The 17,392-nt window shown below is 37.1% G+C and overlaps 1 protein-coding gene across 1 annotated transcript in view; it reads left to right on the forward strand.

The window, feature by feature from the left end:
- Positions 1-318: 318 nt before the first annotated feature.
- The window catches only part of AGO1 (protein argonaute-1), an 83,858-nt gene continuing 66,784 nt past the window's right edge, over positions 319-17,392 (forward strand). The window contains exon 1 of the mRNA XM_089102715.1: positions 319-441. Coding sequence (XP_088958841.1) covers positions 423-441 — 19 coding nt within the window. The 5' untranslated portion in view covers positions 319-422. The remainder of the gene's footprint in view (positions 442-17,392) is intronic.

A 17,392-nucleotide genomic window follows, 5' to 3' on the forward strand; every position in this document is an offset into this window, starting at 1 on the left:
TAATCTGGAGGGGGGGGGCAATGTATACACCTGGAGTATAAAAATATAAAATAAATGGGGTTTAATGTCAGAGAAACTGGGGTCAGCTGCCCACGGCTAAAACCACCATTGGTCTTAAGTATTTTGTCTTGAATCTGCAATTTCACAAACTTATACGAATATTGAAAAGTCTGATAAAGACTGTTGTTATATCTGTCACCTTGGTAATTTTATTGATCATAATCAATAATTGTAACTACAATATCAGGTGTGGGATTTGTGAAGTAACGGCAATCTATCGTAGACGAAATCGTTTCCATCACTTTCATAACATAAACCCAAACACCAAACATTCGCCATATTGAAAGTATTGTCTTGCTTTTGCTGTATGATTGAGTGGGTGTGGGCCGAGAGTTTAGTGTTTATTTGTTTGTTTCTAAGTTATGTTTTCTGTCCCCTCAGGTTAGTAAATTCAGGATATTGGTTTTTATAACTTAGAAACATTGTCATTTTTATGTAGGCCTGTTTGTCTATGCTGGGCTACTTTAGGCTTAGGCCTATTCTTTCCTTGACTAGCCTAAAAACTCAGTAAGGCTACCTGATTACAGTCGAAGCCTCTGATTTTATTTATTTAAAGTATGTTTTATCCTACTCTGATTTTATAAGCTCACTTTCAGCCTTTCTTTCAATCAGTTGGGTTAGGGTAGGCCTTAGAAAATGATAGTAAATTTATTGATGTTCAGATAAGCTAATAGCATAGCCTAATGTAGCACTGGCCTAATATGCAGGCTTTCTTAAAGGAAACATGATTCCATGATATCCTAGGTCTAGATTAGGGGCTAGCCCATTGAGAAGGAAACAAGGTAGCCTAAATAAATACCAAATCATATTAGGCCTATTGAGTTAGGAATAAAGTGAATACACCATTCAATGCCTTTTTTTATGCTGATTATGAATATAATAGGCCTAATCATTTCTATTTGAAATGAATTTTAGCCCCCCCCCCCTATATATGCCCAATCAGAGTATATATTTGGACATTAGGGGGGGGGGGGGCAAATTTTGTTTCTGTTGTAAATTGGAGGTAAGCTTAAACTTTACCCCCACCCCCCCCTCTAATGTAGAAATATATGCCCAGAATTGGCATACATCGGGGGGGGGGGGCTAAAATTTATTTCTGATAGAAATGATTGTTATATTTGTAATCAGAATAAAAAAAGGCATCAAATGGTATATTCACTTTATTTGAAACTCAATAATATGATTTGGTAAAAATTTACTGAAGTACCTAGGCTACCTCTGCTCCTTCTCCCTCTAGAGGGTTCTGAAATATGCCCACATGACAGGTCTATACCTATTGAAATTTTGCAAAACAACATTTTACCTTAATTTTCAATCATCAGTTTCTTTTTTTCTGGCTTTAGTTCTCAAAATGCAATTCCTGTTATTTGAGAAGAATTTTAAGCCATATCAATGTTTTTTTTTCAAAATTTAGGAAATGTATTTGCATATCTTTAAAACCTTATAAATTGGGAGTGAGCAAAGTTGTGGGTAAAATTCTACTTTAGCAACTTTTGGCTATTTTTGAAAGGGGCTAGGTTAGGAAAATGAAAATTTCAGGGATGGTTCTACAGGCTGTAAAGTTCTACCAAATCATATTAGGCTATTGAGTTAGGACTAAAGTGAATACACCATTTGATGCCTTTTTTATGCTGATTACAAATATAATAATCATTTCTATTGGAAATGAATTTCAGCCCCCCCCCCCTATATATGCCAATTCAGGGTTAGGTTAGGTATATATAGGGGGGGGGCTGAAATTCATTTCCAATAGAAATGATTATTATATTCATAATCAGCATAAAAAAAGGCATCAAATGGTGTATTCACTTTATTTCTAACTCAATAATATGATTTGGTAGAACTTTACCCTACAGGCTAAAGTATGTCCTAGGAAGGTAGGCAATTTTGAAGCTCCTACCTCCACTCCTTCTCCCTCTAGAGGGTCCCAACCTTTAAAAATCTGTGGGCTATAAAAGTAAAACATTGCAAAATCTGGTACTTTCCCATTAGGCCTGTTTTTTAGCACTAAGATATTACATATAAGATCTTACATCTTTCTGTAAAGATTATCGTTTTTTAACTCATCTTTGTTCTAAGATCTCACAGCTCACTGATGCTAGCCAAAAGTGACAAGACTGCCACTGTTCTGCCATATAGAACAATGATGAGAGAACTTTGATGATCTACTTGTCATTGTTCTCAGACTGCTGATCAGAGCAGAATGATGAAAGACATTTGCACAAAACAACCAAAGATGTAAGATCTTTGTTCAAAGATTTCCCTTTTAAGCGTTTTCTGACAAAAGGTGTAAGATCTTAGCACATTGATGAGTGAAAAAACACCCCTATTATGTGGACACCTCTAAAAACTCCAAGTTTGGTTAATGCTAACAGTGAAACAGGTGAGACATATATTGAACTGGTACTAAAACAGTTGTTTCAGTGGAATTGAGTGTAACAGGTGATCTAATATGAGTGTTAAAATTACAATCATGGGATTTGCCAAAGACAAAAAGAGTTAATTGTAACATGTAATTCTTGTAATTATGTTAATAAACCATTAGCCTATAAATGGGTATCTGTCTGGTTTAATATATGTATTAAACATATTTAATATTTGCAATGCTTTACCCCCCCCCCCCCCCCTTAATTTGCAAATATATTGCCCAAATCTGTTTGTAAACAATTTAATTTATTTATAACCCAAATGAAAATTAGAAATGGCACTACAGAGTAAATACAAAAGAAAAAAAAATAACAACATCAATATGAAAACAAATAAAAAGCAACAAAAATATAATTTAACTGATACCATGATGAAAAAAGCAAACTAGGGGGTTGATGAGAGAAATAACATTACAAGTATTTGTAATCATATTAGAAGCCACACTGACCAGTCACATGCAACCATCAATGCCACCACAATGGGATACAATATTTCTATTTCTGAAATGGCCAGGTAAATACATCAGATATTTACAGTATCTAAAGTAACCCCTTCTAAGTCTCCATAGATCTATTTTTCTCAGCAGATGGTGGAATCCAGATAGGAAATTTACTCCTGGAGAGCAAAAATTATTATAAGGCCAAGCTAGACCCTTATGGTTATAATGCCCTTGATTTGGAGATATCTTACCATACAACACACAAATATTTTTTAATGCATTAGCAACCAACCCAGAGCAAGTTTCAGAAATAGATTGGCAAAATGATATACCAAACCACTTAATAATATCCAAACAAGGTAATGAAATTGAACCAATGTTTAGTGGAGATACAGAAGTTCTACTATTAAAGCACATAAACTCACACTTTCCTATATTAACAGATAGGCCAATATCACAAAGTAGAGGAGACAGCTTACAGAAATTCAACTAAAAGGACATCATCAGCATATGCAATAATCACTAGCATCAGTGTTTCATTAGCATTCATTCAGTGAACACCTAGCTTGAAAATGGATATTTTATAGTCTCTGAACAATAAAGAACTGGTTTCTTCAACTAAACAGATTACATTACAGGTGAGATTTGTTGTGCAATTGACTTTTCTTCAGTAAACATAATTGTAATTAATATTACAACTTGTGAACAAACTTGATTATCCTTGGACTTTGATATTTGACTATTCTTTGGATTGGCATTTTGTATTGCAATTTGCAGTGATATATTGCAACCAGTGAAAAAACTTGATTATCCTTTGACTTTGATATTGGACTATTCTTTGGATTGGTGTGTTGTATTGCAATTTGCAAGTGATTTTTTCCACAAAAAATGCAAAACACACAGTGAACAAGTACACAAGGATTTTTGAATATTAGTGCATTTGATGAAGCAAATGCAATAGAAGCAGCAGCAATGAGCCAACATCTCCAGGAGATAAGTTTTAAGTTGAATCTTCTACCGAAATTGTCTTTGGATGTTTTAGAAACTGCAGGAAGTTAGCTGGGTATGAGTACAATTATCTCAAGCCTGAGAAAATGACAAGAGAGATGAGTGCTATGACTGAACATTTGTTGGCAACAAATCACAGAGTGGATTTGTTGGAAGCAGAATTGAGGAGGGGAAATCTTATTTTGTATGATTTTATACCATCACAGCAGCCTGGTAAAATATTAAAGGAGGAAGTCATGGAACTATTTAAACAGGTATTTCAATCTCTTGATATAGCAAGTTATGCAATTGAGGCTGTTTATCAATTGGGTGCTACTGGACTGGTGGTAATCAAGTTTAAAGTGGTAGAGTGGTGCACAATTATATCTTAATAATAATGGACCTTTGAGGATGTTTGGAGTTAAAGTTGCTCCCAATTATACCTACACACAAAGGAAAGCCCATAGGCATTTAAGGCCATTGCTCAGAGGCACCAAGCTGTTCATTGAAGGGTGAACATTTATGTACAATTGGGCAGTTGGGAAAGTTTTAGAAAGCATTGTAAGCCAGGCTTCTCAGGCTAAAAATGCTAGTGTTGGCCAAGCTCCTAGTAGAGCATCACCACCCTCACCTTCTGTTGCAGTAAATCAGCCCTACTTTGAAAGTTTGGGGGGAGAAAATTCCAGTAGTGAAGACAGTGATACCAGTACAGTTGTGGATGTGCAAGCTATGCCCCAGCAACCAAGAGTGCAGAAATAATCAGTCCTGATGATCTACTGAGGAATCCTCCAAAAAATGTTTGTGGTGGCTGGGGAAGAGGTGATACTAGTGGTGGTAGTCTGTATTGTGGTAATATAGGAAGCTCAACATATAACACATGTAAATATTACTACAGGATGGACACCATTCAATCTTGCAGCTGATCAAAGTTTAAACACAAATTAACGGTATGCAGGCCATACATGAGAAAATGTGGTCAAGTTTGTGTCTTGGACTGTTCAAGGACTAAGGAATAAAAAAAGTGAAGTGGAACTTGAAATAGCAAAATTTGATTTTGTTGTGTTAGTAGAGTTATGGCACAGTGGTGATGAAGTGCCAGATGTGGTTTCATAACCAAGCATGTTGCCCATTCTGTGTCAAGGAACTCCCAGCATTATGGTGGTATCTTACCAGTGCTTTTAAAGAAATTTTTTTTTTTTGACTTTTAATAAGCTGAAAAGTGAATCAGAAAACCTTGTTTGCATTAGATTGGTATGTCACTCAGGTCTGAAATTGTTGGTTTTTGCAGCTTATGTCCCACTGCAATCTAGCTCATATACTGCGGAGGATACATGGTCTATATTAGGAAAAGAATCTACAGTTTTTGTAGTAAATTTATGTCCCATAAAATTATGGGACATAAATTGTCCATTTATGATGTTGTTCCTCATATGTATAGGATCCCAAGAAAGAGCATGGATGATAAAAGAAAAGTTAATGTTTGGGGTAGAAAACTCCTGGCACTTTGTTCGGAGGTTGGAGTTGGGATTGGAAATGGGAGGTTTAGGGTGGATAAGTCAAGGGGTGATTATACTTGCATTTTGGGTCTAAGGCCTAGTATTGTTGATTATGTTTTGGTTGACCTTTGTTTGGATGTGGAATCACTGAATGTTGAAGCTTTGAATATTCAGTTGTCTGACCACCTACCAATTAAGTTAAGCTTAGGCCTTGAGTGTTGAGTTAATGAATATAGTTCTTTGCAGTTTAGGTATACTTCACCAAGTAGACAGCTAAAGAGAGAGTGGAGTGAGAGCAAACAGAATGCATTAAGTGCTATATTTAGTAAAGGGCAGGTTTGTCGGAGACTAGAGCAGCTAAGGTTAAGTAGTGATTCTAGTGATGAATTAGAAGCTAATTTTAATACGTTATTACTGGAGCTATCAGCGCCAGTATTGAGTTCAATAAAACCAGTTAGTGAAAGTTTTTGTGACCTTGATTGCTTAAGTAGTAAAAACTTGTTAGCAGAGGCCCTAAATTGGGTAAAGCAAGCTAGAAATGAGATTGAGAAAGCAACACTATTGGTTAGGTTTTGTGAGGTTAGCAGATGCCATAAGAGATTAATAAAAGTAAAGAAAAGAGATTTTAATACACATCAAATCAAGTAAATGAGCTGTTTTTATTTGGAGAGTAATATGAAGGAATTTTGGAGAAGGGTAAACCAAAGACAAGGAAAAGCGCCAGAGTGAATACCAGATCTAAATAGCTGGCCAGAACATTTCACTAGTTAATAGGAAGGAGATCTTAGTAAGTGTGTCATGAAAAATTTGGGAATATTTGAGAGGAATATAATTACCTTTTGAGGAGGTTGCACATATGTTAAGGAAATTGGATGGAGGAACAGCTCCTGGAATGGATGGAATTCCAACTTGTTTATATAAAAAGTTTTCAAGTTTATTTATGCCAATTTTTATACTGCTATTTAATAGTGTGCTTTCATCAGGAATTTGGTTTTCAGGATGGAAGATGTCTTTAATATTACCATTGTTTAAAAAAGGGAATCTAATGTTACATTGCAATTATAGGCCTATAGCTCTGGTACCATGTTTAAGTAAGATTCTAGAAAAATTGATTGATAATAGACTAGCTAATTGGTTAAAGAAGAATCGAATAATTTGTCAGGAACCAGGTGGATTCAGGGAAGGATATAGCAGAGTTGACAAGGTATTTGTACTTAAGGCGTTGATAGAAAAGTATAGTAGAGATAAGAGTAATTTATTGGTAGCTTTCATAGATTTTGAGAGAGCATTTGATAGTGTTGATAGGATTTTGTTTTTAGAATTGTTGAGGATAGGACTGATATGTATAGGCTAACAAGAGGAATGGTTAAGGTAGCAAAGAAAGGATTTTTGGATTTATTTAGTTATGAGGTAGGAGTTAAACAGGGTAGCACCTTGTCACCGAGGCTATTTTGTTTATATATTAATGATATTGTTGAGTTTTTTGAGGAAAAATGGGCACCAACAGTGAGTTTAGGAAATTTAGCTTTGTCTCTGTTGTTATTTGCGGATGATGCAGTGCTGATAGCTAGAAGCACCAAAGATTTGCAAATATTATTGAACATATTAGATGTTTATTCGGAAAAAAAGAAAATGATATTAAATATCCAAAAGACTGAAATTGTAGTTTTTGGGACAAATAAAAATAATGATAAATTTTTATTTAAGGGTATTGAGTTGAAAAAAAGTACAACTTTTAAGTATTTAGGGTTTGTATTAAATAATAAAGGAAATTGGAAGAATCATGTGAAAGAGATGGTGGGTAGAGGTAAAGCGGTTTCTTCAGCAGTTTTAAGGAATTCAGCTTTAAATGAAATTAAAAATATTAAAATGTATAAGTTTTTGTTTCAATCGTAAATTCGTCCTACTATTCATTATGGTGTGGAGCTTTGGGGATATGAGGTGATCCTGCAATTAGAAATGGTTCAACTACAATATTATAATAGATTGGTTAGGGTACATGCTACAACTCATACACAGGCTCTTAAGGGAGATCTAGGTTTGTTTTCGCTGCACAAGGAAAGGATACTACAAGTAGTAAAATTTTGGCTGAAAATTATCCAACTACCAGATGAGAGGCTCATGAAAGCTGCATATTTTGAATTATTGCAGCAAGGTAGAAAAAGATCATGGCTGTTCCATGTTAAAGCCCTCATTGATAAAGCCAGACTTTCATACACTTGGAATAAAGGTCTTGGTCCAACAGGCAATCCAGAGGAAATTTATTAAGAGCTAAAACATGTTAAGGAGGATCAAGAGATCCAACTCTGGCATGAACAGATTCGAAAATCTGAAATCTTGCACCAGTATTCTAAGATAAAAGAGTCTTTTGGACTAGAATATTATTTTAAGCTGAATTTGCCACCAGAAAGCTTGTGTCTGTGGTTCCAGGTTTGCCCTTAAAAAGTAGATTAACAGTATTTGAAAGAAATGTTCAGGGCCTGAGATTATGTTATACTTGCTCTTTATATGGTATGGAGGAAGAAAATTTGCTCTATTTTTTGATGGTGTGCCAGGGGCTTTCAGATTTGAGATTGAAGTATTTAGGAGATGGGGAAGTGTTTTTTCTTGGGTGATGATTATAGCAGTGACTGGATTTATAAAAGAGGGTTCAAAAAGATAAAAATAATGGGCTTAAGGTTATTGTTTGTTGCTAGTAGTTATACCATTTATTTAAGTGTATGCTGGCTGTTGTCTTATATAATCATTGTAATGTTTGTGTATGGCCTAGCAGCTCAATAAATTATCTATCTATAACTTAAACCGATATCATAGGCAGTGCGCTAGCGCTGCCTAAGTAAAGAATGATGTGGGCACAATGTGTTTTTTCTCCACCCGGGCACTTTGTATTGAAGGAGTTGTTGTAGAAACTTCGAAAAGGGCTCATTCGATTGGAAATTGGAGTGACTAGTGCCCTTTTTAATAGTCACAAGTTATTAGAGGGCAACTAACCCCTCCCCCCCCCACACCCATCATTCCCACAAACACATCCAATCAAAATTTGGAGATAGCCATTTTGTTCAGCGTAGTTGATTTCCAGATAGAAAATATGTTTTTTTAGGAGGAAACTCCCCCACAACCTTCAGGGCAAGGGTTTTAAGTTATGCCCTGGGGGCATAAAGGTTTTTATAGACGGTGTTGTTGTAGAAACTTCAAAACAGGCTCATTTGATTAGACATTCAAAGAGCTAGTACCCTTTTTTATAGTCAAAAGTGATTGGAGGGCAACTAGCCCCCCCATGCCCATCATTCGCCCAAACACATCCAATCAAAATTTTGAGATAGCCTTTTTGTTCAGAGTAGTTGATTTCCAGATAGAAAATGTGTTTTTGAGGAGGACACTCCCCCCACAACCCTCAGGGCAAGGGTTTTAAGTTATGCCCTGGGGGCATATAAGGTTTTTATAGAAGGCGTTGTCGTATAAACTTCAAAACAGGCTCATTCAATTGGAAATTCGAAGGGCTAGTACCCTTTTTAATAGTCGAAAGTGATTGGAGGGCAACTAGCTCCCCCCCACGCCCATCATTCCCCCAAACACATCCAATAAAAATTTTGAGATAGCCATTTTGTTCAACGTAGTTTTAACTTCTGGAAATTAGGTCTTTGAGGATGACAACCTCCTCACAGCCCTCAGGACAAGGGTTGTAAGTTATGCCCTGGGGAACAATGTGGGCACAATGAGTTTTTTCTCCACCTGGGCTCTTCATATTGAAGGAGTTGTTGTAGAAACTTCGAAAAGGGCTCATTTGATTGGAAATTGGAGTGGCTAGTGCCCTTTTTATTAGTCAAAAGGGATTGGAGGGCAACTAGCCCATTCCCCCCCCCCCCCCACGCCCATCATTCCCCCAAACACATCCAATCAAAATTTTGAGATAGCCATTTTGTTCAGCATTGTTGATTTCCAGATAGAAAATATGTTTTGAGGAGGACACTCCCCCACAACCCTCAGGACAAGGGTTTTAAGTTATGCCCTGGGGGCAATAAGGTTTTTATAGAAGGCGTTGTTGTAGAAACTTCAAAACAAGCTCATTTGATTGGAAATTTAAAGAGCTAGTACCCTTTTTTAATAGTCAAAAGTGATTGGAGGGCAACTAGCCCCCCCCACACCCCTCATTCCCCCAAATACATTCAATCAAAATTTTGAGATAGCCATTTTGTTCACCGTAGTTGATTTCCAGATAGAAAATATGTTTTTGAGGAGGACACTCCCTCACAACCCTCAGGGCAAGGGTTTTAAGTTATGGCCTGTGGACATATAAGGTTTTTATAGAAGGCCTTGTCATAGAAACTTCAAAACAGGTTCATTCGATTGGAAATCAAAGGGCTAGTACCCTTTTTAATAGTCGAAAGGGATTGGTGGGCCACTAGCCCCCCCCCCCCCCACGCCCATCATTCTCCCAAACACATCCAATCAAAATTTTGAGATAGCCATTTTGTTCAACATAGTTTTAAGTTCTGGAAATTAGGTCTTTGAGGATGACCACCTCCTCACAGCCCTCAGGACAAGGGTTGTAGGTTATACCCTGGGGGCATATAAAGTTTTTATAGAACACGTTGTCATAGAAAGTTCAAAAGGGGCTCATTTGATTAGAAACTGAAATGACTTGTGCCCTTTTTAATAGTCAAAAGTAATTGGAAGGCAACTAACACCCCTTCCATGCCCACCATTTCCCCAAACACATCCAATCAAAATTTTGGGATAGCCATTTTGTTCCATGCAGTTAAAGTTCAGGAACTTATACCTTTGAGCAGGACACTCCCCCACAGTCTTCAGAGCAAGGGTTATAAGTCATGCCCTGGGGGCATATAAGTTTTTATTGAAATCTTAGATGTAGAAACTTGAAAAAGGGCTCATTCAATTGGAAATTCAAAGGTCTAGTGCCCTTTTTAATAGTCGAAAGTGATTTGAAGGCAACTAGCCTCCCTCTCTCGCCCACCTTTTTCCAAACACAATAACAATTTTCAGATAGCCATTTTATTCAGTGTTTTGGATTTCCAGATAGAAATTATGTTTTTGAGGAGGACACTGCCCCTCAAGGCAAGGGTTGTAAGTTATGCCGTGGGGGCATATAAGGCTTTTACTGAACGCGTCGTCGTAGAAACTTCAAAAATGACTCATTTTGTTGGAAATTGAAATGGCTAGTGCCCTTTTTAATAGTCGAAAGTGATTGGAAGGCAGCAAACACCCCTTCCACGCCCACCATTTCCCCAAACATATCTGATCAAAATTTCTTGATAGCCATTTTGTTCCACAAAGTTTAAAGTTCAGGAAATTATACCTTTGAGCAGGACACTCTCCCCATAGTCTTCAGGGCGAGGGTTATAAGTTATCCCTGGGGGCATATATAAGGTTTTTATTGAAATGGGCAACTAACCCACCATTGACTCTCACACCCACCATTTCCCCAAACACATCCAATCAAAATTTTGAGATATCCATTTTGTTCAACGTAGTCAAAAGTTCTGGAAATTAGGCCTTTTAGGATAAAAACCCCATCAGAGCTTTCAGTGCAAGGGATGTAGTTTATACCCTGGGGGCATTTAAAGTTTATATAGAAAGTTGTAGAAATTTCAAAAGGGGCTCATTTGATTTGGAATTAAAATTGCCCTTTTTAATAATGGAATGTGAGCGGAGAATAATTAACCCCCCTCTCTCGCCCTCCATATCCCCAAACACATTCAATCAAAGTTTAGAGATAGCTATTTTGTTCAACGTAGTTGAAAGTTCTTAAAATTATGTATTTAAGGATGGCAAACCCCCCAGAGTCCACAGGGCAAAGGTTGTAAGCTATCCCCTGGGGGCATATAAGGTTTTTAGTGATAGAATTGTCGTAAAAACTTCAAAAGGGGCTCATTGAATTGGAAATTGAGAGGGATAGTGCCCTTTTTAATAGTTGAAAGTGATTGGATGGGAACTAACCCCTCCCTCACGCCCACCATTACCTCAAACACATCCAATCAAAATTTTCAGATAGTCATCTTTTTCAACGTAGTAGAAAATTCTGGAAATTAGGTCTGTGAGGATGACAACCCCCCCATCCAGCCCTCAGGGCGTGGGTTGTAATTTATCCCCTGGGGGCATATAAGGTTTTTATTGAAAGTGTTGTCATAGAAACTTCAAAAGGGCTGATTACTAAATATCAGTAAATGTATATTAAACTGACAATGCACATTCATTTGTATTTTTTTCAGTAAAGTGCAACTTATGTTCTAGCCTTGGGAAGGCATAGGCTTTTTGAGCTTAGGCATTAGGCATGAAGGCATTAGGTCTTTTAGGATGATAACCCCCTCAGAGCCCTCAGTGCAAGGGTTGTAAGTTATGCCCCGGGGGCATATAAGGTTTATTTAGAAAGTTGTTGTATAAATCATAGGCAGTGCGATTCCGCTACCTAAGTAAAGAACGGGGACATTCGAGAACGAGACAAGAAACGGGGACTAAATAAAGAGGAGGACACTCTCCCACAACCCTCAGGCTAAGGGTTTTAAGTTACGCCCTGGGGGCATATAAGAAAGATGTTGGAACAATGTATTATTTATTAATTTTTTCCTTTAGAGCAGGGCACTTCGTATCGAAGAAGTTGTTGTAGAAACTTCGAAAAGGGCTCATTCAATTGGAAATTGGAGTGGCTTGTGCCCTTTTTAATAGTCGAAAGTGATTGGAAGGCGACTAACACCCCTTCCATGCCCACCATTTCCCGAAACACATCCAATCAAAATTTTGAGATAGCCATTTTGTTCAGCGTAGTTGATTTCCAGATGGAAATTATGTTTTCGAGGACAGTTCCCCACAGCCCTTAGGGCAAGGGTTGTAATTTATGCCCTGGGGGCATATACGGTTTTTTTTTATATAGAAGGTGTTGTTGTAGAAGCTTCAAAAAAGGCTCATTCGATTGGAAATTCAAAGGGCTAGTGCCCTTTTTAATAGTCGAAAGTGATTAGAGGGCAACTAATCCGCCTCTCGCGCCCACCTTTTCCCCAAACAAAAGTTTGAGTTAGCCATTTTATTCAGCATAGGTTTGGAAATTAGGTCTTTGAGGATGACAAGCCCCCCCCCCACAGCCCTCAGGGCAAGGGTTGTAAGTTATGCCCAGGGGGCATATAAGGTTTTTATGTAACGCGTTGTCGTAGATACTTCAAAAAGGGCTCATTCGATTGGAAATCGAAATGGCTAGTACCCTTTTTAATAGTCGAAAGTGATTGGGAAGCAACTAACACCCCGTCCACGCCCACCATTTCCCCAAAAATACCCAAGAAGGATCTCGAGACAGTTGTTTTGTTCCACGAATGGTAAAGGTCTGCAAATTTTACCTTCGAGCAGAACAGTTCCCCCACAGTCGTCATGATAGGCATTGAAAGTTGTGCCCTGCTAAAATATAAGGTTTTTATTGAAAGCTTTGTCGTAGAAACCAGAAAAAGGGCTCATTCGATTGGAAATTCAAAGGGCTAGTGCACTTCTTAATAGTCGAAAGTGATTTGAGGGAAACTAACCCCCCTCTCACGCCGATATTTTCTCATAACACATCCAATTAATATTTTAAATAGCTATTTTATTCAACGTAGTTGAAAGTTCTTGAAATTAGGCCTTTTAGGATGATAAATCCTCAGAGCCCTCAGTGCAAGGGTTATAAGTTATGAACTGGGGGCATATAAAGTTTATATAGAAAGTTGGTATAGAAATTTCAAAAAGTGCTTGATTTGAAATTGAAATTGCCCTTTTTAATAGTCGAAAGTGAGTGGAGAGTAATTAACCCCCTTTTACGCCCACCATTTCCCCAAAAACATTCAATCAAAGTTTAGAGATAGCCATTTTGTTCAACGTAGTTGAAAGGTTTTGAAATTATGTATTTAAGGATGACAAACCCCCCAGAGCCCCATGGGCAAAGGTTGTAAGTTCTGCCCTGGGGGCATATAAGGTTCTTATAGATAGAGTTGTCGTAAAAACTTCAAAAGGGTCTCATTCTATTGGAAAATGAGAGGGCTAGTGCCCTTTGTAATAGTCGGAAGCGATGGGAGGGTAACTAACCCCCCTCTCACGCCCACCATTCCTCCGAACACGTCCAATCAAAATTTTCAGATAGCCATTTTGTTCAGTGTAGTAGAAAGTTCTGTAAATTAGGTCTTTGAGGATAACAACCCCCCCCCCCAGCACTCAGGGCCAGGGGTGCAAGTTGTGCCCAGGTTGCTTATATGACTTTTATTGAAAAGTTTGTCGTAGATACATCGAATGAGCTCATTTGATTCGAAATTGAAAGAGCTTGGGCCATTTTTAATAGTTGAAAAGGATTGGAGAGTGACTACAGCACCTCTCAAGCCCTCCACTTGACAAAACGCATCCAATAATAATTTTGAGATAGTAATGTTGTTTAATGTAGTTCAAAATTCTGGAAATTAAGTCTTAGAGGATAACAACCACCCTAACAGACCTTAGGGGAAGGGTTGTAATTTATGCCCTGGGGGCATATAAGGTGTTTATAGAAAGCGTTGTCGTTTCCAAAAGGGCTCATTCGATTGGAAATCAAAAGGCCTAGTGCCCTTTTTAATAGTCAAGTGAGGTGAGGCAAAAGAAAACTGTTTTTAGTCTCAATCTTTGATCAGTCCAGATTTATAAGGTTTTGTAAATCTATTTTATCAATGTATAAAAAAAGCAACTAGATAAGGCTTAAAATTCTACTGAAAAAGTACAAATTGCTTTTTTGAAACTAGAGCCAATAAAAAAAGATAGAAAACCCAATATTACGGTAGGCTAAAATGATTTTTTTTTTTGCAAAATTAAAGTAGGAATAGACCTTTGATGTTTGCTATCTTTGGAGCCCTAGAATTAAAAAAAGACAGAGATAGTAGTTTGACTACATTTTCCCAGGGTATATTTTAAGCCCTTTGTTCATTCCTGAAAGTTTTTTTTCACATAGCACTACTACGAGTCACTAGAAGATATGATTTAAGGTTAAGGTACCCTATGATTTGTAATGCTCTTTCTGAAATTTATGGTAATGTTTGTGACAATCCCTCCCCCCATAATGGTCCCAAAAATAGCCCTAGGCCTTATACAAACTTAGATTGAAAGTGGTTAATTTTTACCTGAAATATTTTATTTTCATCCATGTTTCTACATCATTTTTTTTATTATATAATTTCATTGTACAAAAACAGCAATCAAATTTGTACAAAAACAGCTATCAAATTTGAAAAATGATGCTCTAGAACCTTTAAGTTCTGTTCAAATGATCCCTCTTGCAATATTCTAGGACCAATGGGTCAATATGGTCACCCATGAAAAAAACAAAACAAATAAACATGCATCCGTGAGCTTTCTTCTGGCAAAAATACAAAATTCCCCAAAAGGGGGAAAGGGTGTTTCCCCCTTTTTTAAAAATGAAGCGAATTTTCTCAGACTCCTAACTTTTGATGGGTAAGACTAAACTTGATGAAATTTATATATTTGAAATTAGCATGAAAATCTGATTCTTTCGATGCATCAATTGGTATCAAAATTCTGTTTTTTAGAGTTTTGGTTACTATTGAGCCTGGTCATTCCTTACTTACAGTTCGTTACCACAATCTGTTTGATTCCTATTAACAAGAAGATATAATTATTTAAGCAATGAAAAACGTAGATGAAATATTATTTGGGGCTACGCCTATATCTGGCACCAAAAGGAGGGATGGGGTGCAATTGTCACCCCAGCAGCCACTATGTTTTGGCAGTGCTGTTTAGGGAATTTAATCATACTATTCTTTTGTTATTATAGTGTTTTCTTCAGAAGAGTCCAGAGACTGCAATGATACCAATGTTGGGATTAACTTGCTAGCTAAGAGATGAATGAACATGCTACTTAATGCATTTTTTTTGCACTCCCAAGTATACTTATTACTACTCTACTAATTTCCATTTTGATCCCTTCCTTCTCCTAAGGGGACCTTTAGTGAACTTAGACAAACTTTGTGATATGAAACTAAAACTTTCAGAAATAGATCTGCAATGCACACAGCCTACAGAAAGTGTTTGAGCTTCAAAAAAATCCTTGCCCCCCTCCCTTCTTTATTCATATGAATTGGTGCCTCTGTATCCCAATTTGCACTAGCATGGGCATTAGAGTTCCATAGTAAAAATACTGTATTGCTACCTATGGCCTTGTATATTTGTTCATGTAACTCTGAAAATTTGAATGGGATTGTTATTGCCTTATGTTGGCAAGTTCTACAGGTAATATGTATTACTATGGCTGATACCTTGTGCTTTCTGCTCATCAAATGTGTAACTAGAATTCCATTGCTCACACCTTCCAAGACCTAGGTAGGCTTGAAAGTTTCCTTAGTCATTTTGATTCCTACTCCCTGTCTATTAAGTCCCATCCTTCCTGCCTGAAATATGTCCTATTTCACCTAATTTCACATTTCCTTATCCTGGGACATGAGTTCTAACAAGCCTGCTTTAAATTTTAAACATGTTCATTTCAAAATGTCTGCATTCAAATTGTCAATATGATAGTTATTTTTAATCTTGTGATGTTGCAGTTTTCACAATAATTAAATAGTTGAAATTGTTATGGCTTCATGAAAAGAAATGGGTCCCACCAGTTCAAGTCAGAGACTAATAACTAATTCTTAAGTCTACTCAAAGTGCTTATACCAGTTTACAATTGGACAACAAAAAGTTCCTGGGGCCTCAACTTGATTGTTTTGCACAATTCTGGGCCCATTGAGATCACTACATGGTTTTTACCACTTGTTTACTGCTTTTTATTTTTTACTTTGAGTAAAAAATAATGTACAAGTTCTAGGGATTGCTGTTGCTAGAATAGATGACCACACTACATATATATGTAAAATTCCAGCAGCCAGTCTGCATGCCATGCTTGAACTTTGGATAAGTCTGATTATATGCTAAATCTGTTGGCAGGTCTTTAAATGTTTTGAGTTATCAGTAAAAGGAGTCAATATTGTTTTCTGTTTTTTTCTATCTGGTCATTTATGTAAATGGAAAACAGAGTAGGACCCAATACTACGCCCTGTGGATCACCACTGATCACCTCATATGGACTTGAAAAGACCTTCTCACCATTACAGACAGAGTAGAACTTGCTGAATGCAGTTTGAGAGGAAATCCTTTGATCTGCCTGTGCCACACTCAGGATATCAAGAAGGAGTCAACATCTTCCAGTTGGCTTGCTGAGCCACTTTGTCCTCTCACCAATGTTGGATTGACATGTAGAACACTGCAGAACCAGTGAACACTGCATTGGGTAGCTAGAAATTGTCCATAAGTAGTATGTGGCCATGTTATTCTCATCTCTTATGACATCTGTCACAAGAGGCTGGCTGGTCTTGTTGCAGATGGATTGATTAGTCATCCTCTGTTCCAAGTGGATTTTAAGGATTCTTTTTAGATGTAAGTTTTAGAAAACAATTATTATTCTCTCTTGTTACTGGCTCAGGTGCCAGGTTTTGGCCACATAAGGTGAAACTGGTATAACATTACTGTTGAAAAGCTGCAGATTTAGCAGAAGAGAGAAGTTCTGGGAGCGTCAGATTTTCCTAGTCTATTGAAGGCTCCATTAGTTTGAATGATTCTTGTAAATAATTATTTTGTGGTCCATCCAGTTTTGTCATTTATGTTTCCAAGGTATTTGAAATAGGCAACTTGATCTATATGTTGCTCTCCATATGTGGTGCTGAAGAGTGAATTGGTGGGGAAATTGAAAAAAATAGGACCTTCAGATATTAACAGATTTAAAACAAAATTTCAAGAAGTATAAAAATGCAAGACAAGGCTATAAGACAACAAAATTTTCCATTTGTCCAATGATCCAGTTTCACTTACCAAGTACATAAAAGCAAATTCTTGCAAAAAATAACAAAAATTTTGGTTTGACAATTTTTTACCGATTATAAATACTAGTGGAAAGCAAACCAGACTTCGTGAGCTAGCTTTTTGATGTCTCTCT

The sequence above is a fragment of the Artemia sp. Qi Xiang Cuo genome, chromosome 16, assembly GCF_049724085.1.
Source record: "Artemia sp. Qi Xiang Cuo chromosome 16, ASM4972408v1, whole genome shotgun sequence".
In the NCBI taxonomy this organism is placed as follows: Eukaryota; Metazoa; Arthropoda; class Branchiopoda; order Anostraca; family Artemiidae; genus Artemia; species Artemia sp. Qi Xiang Cuo.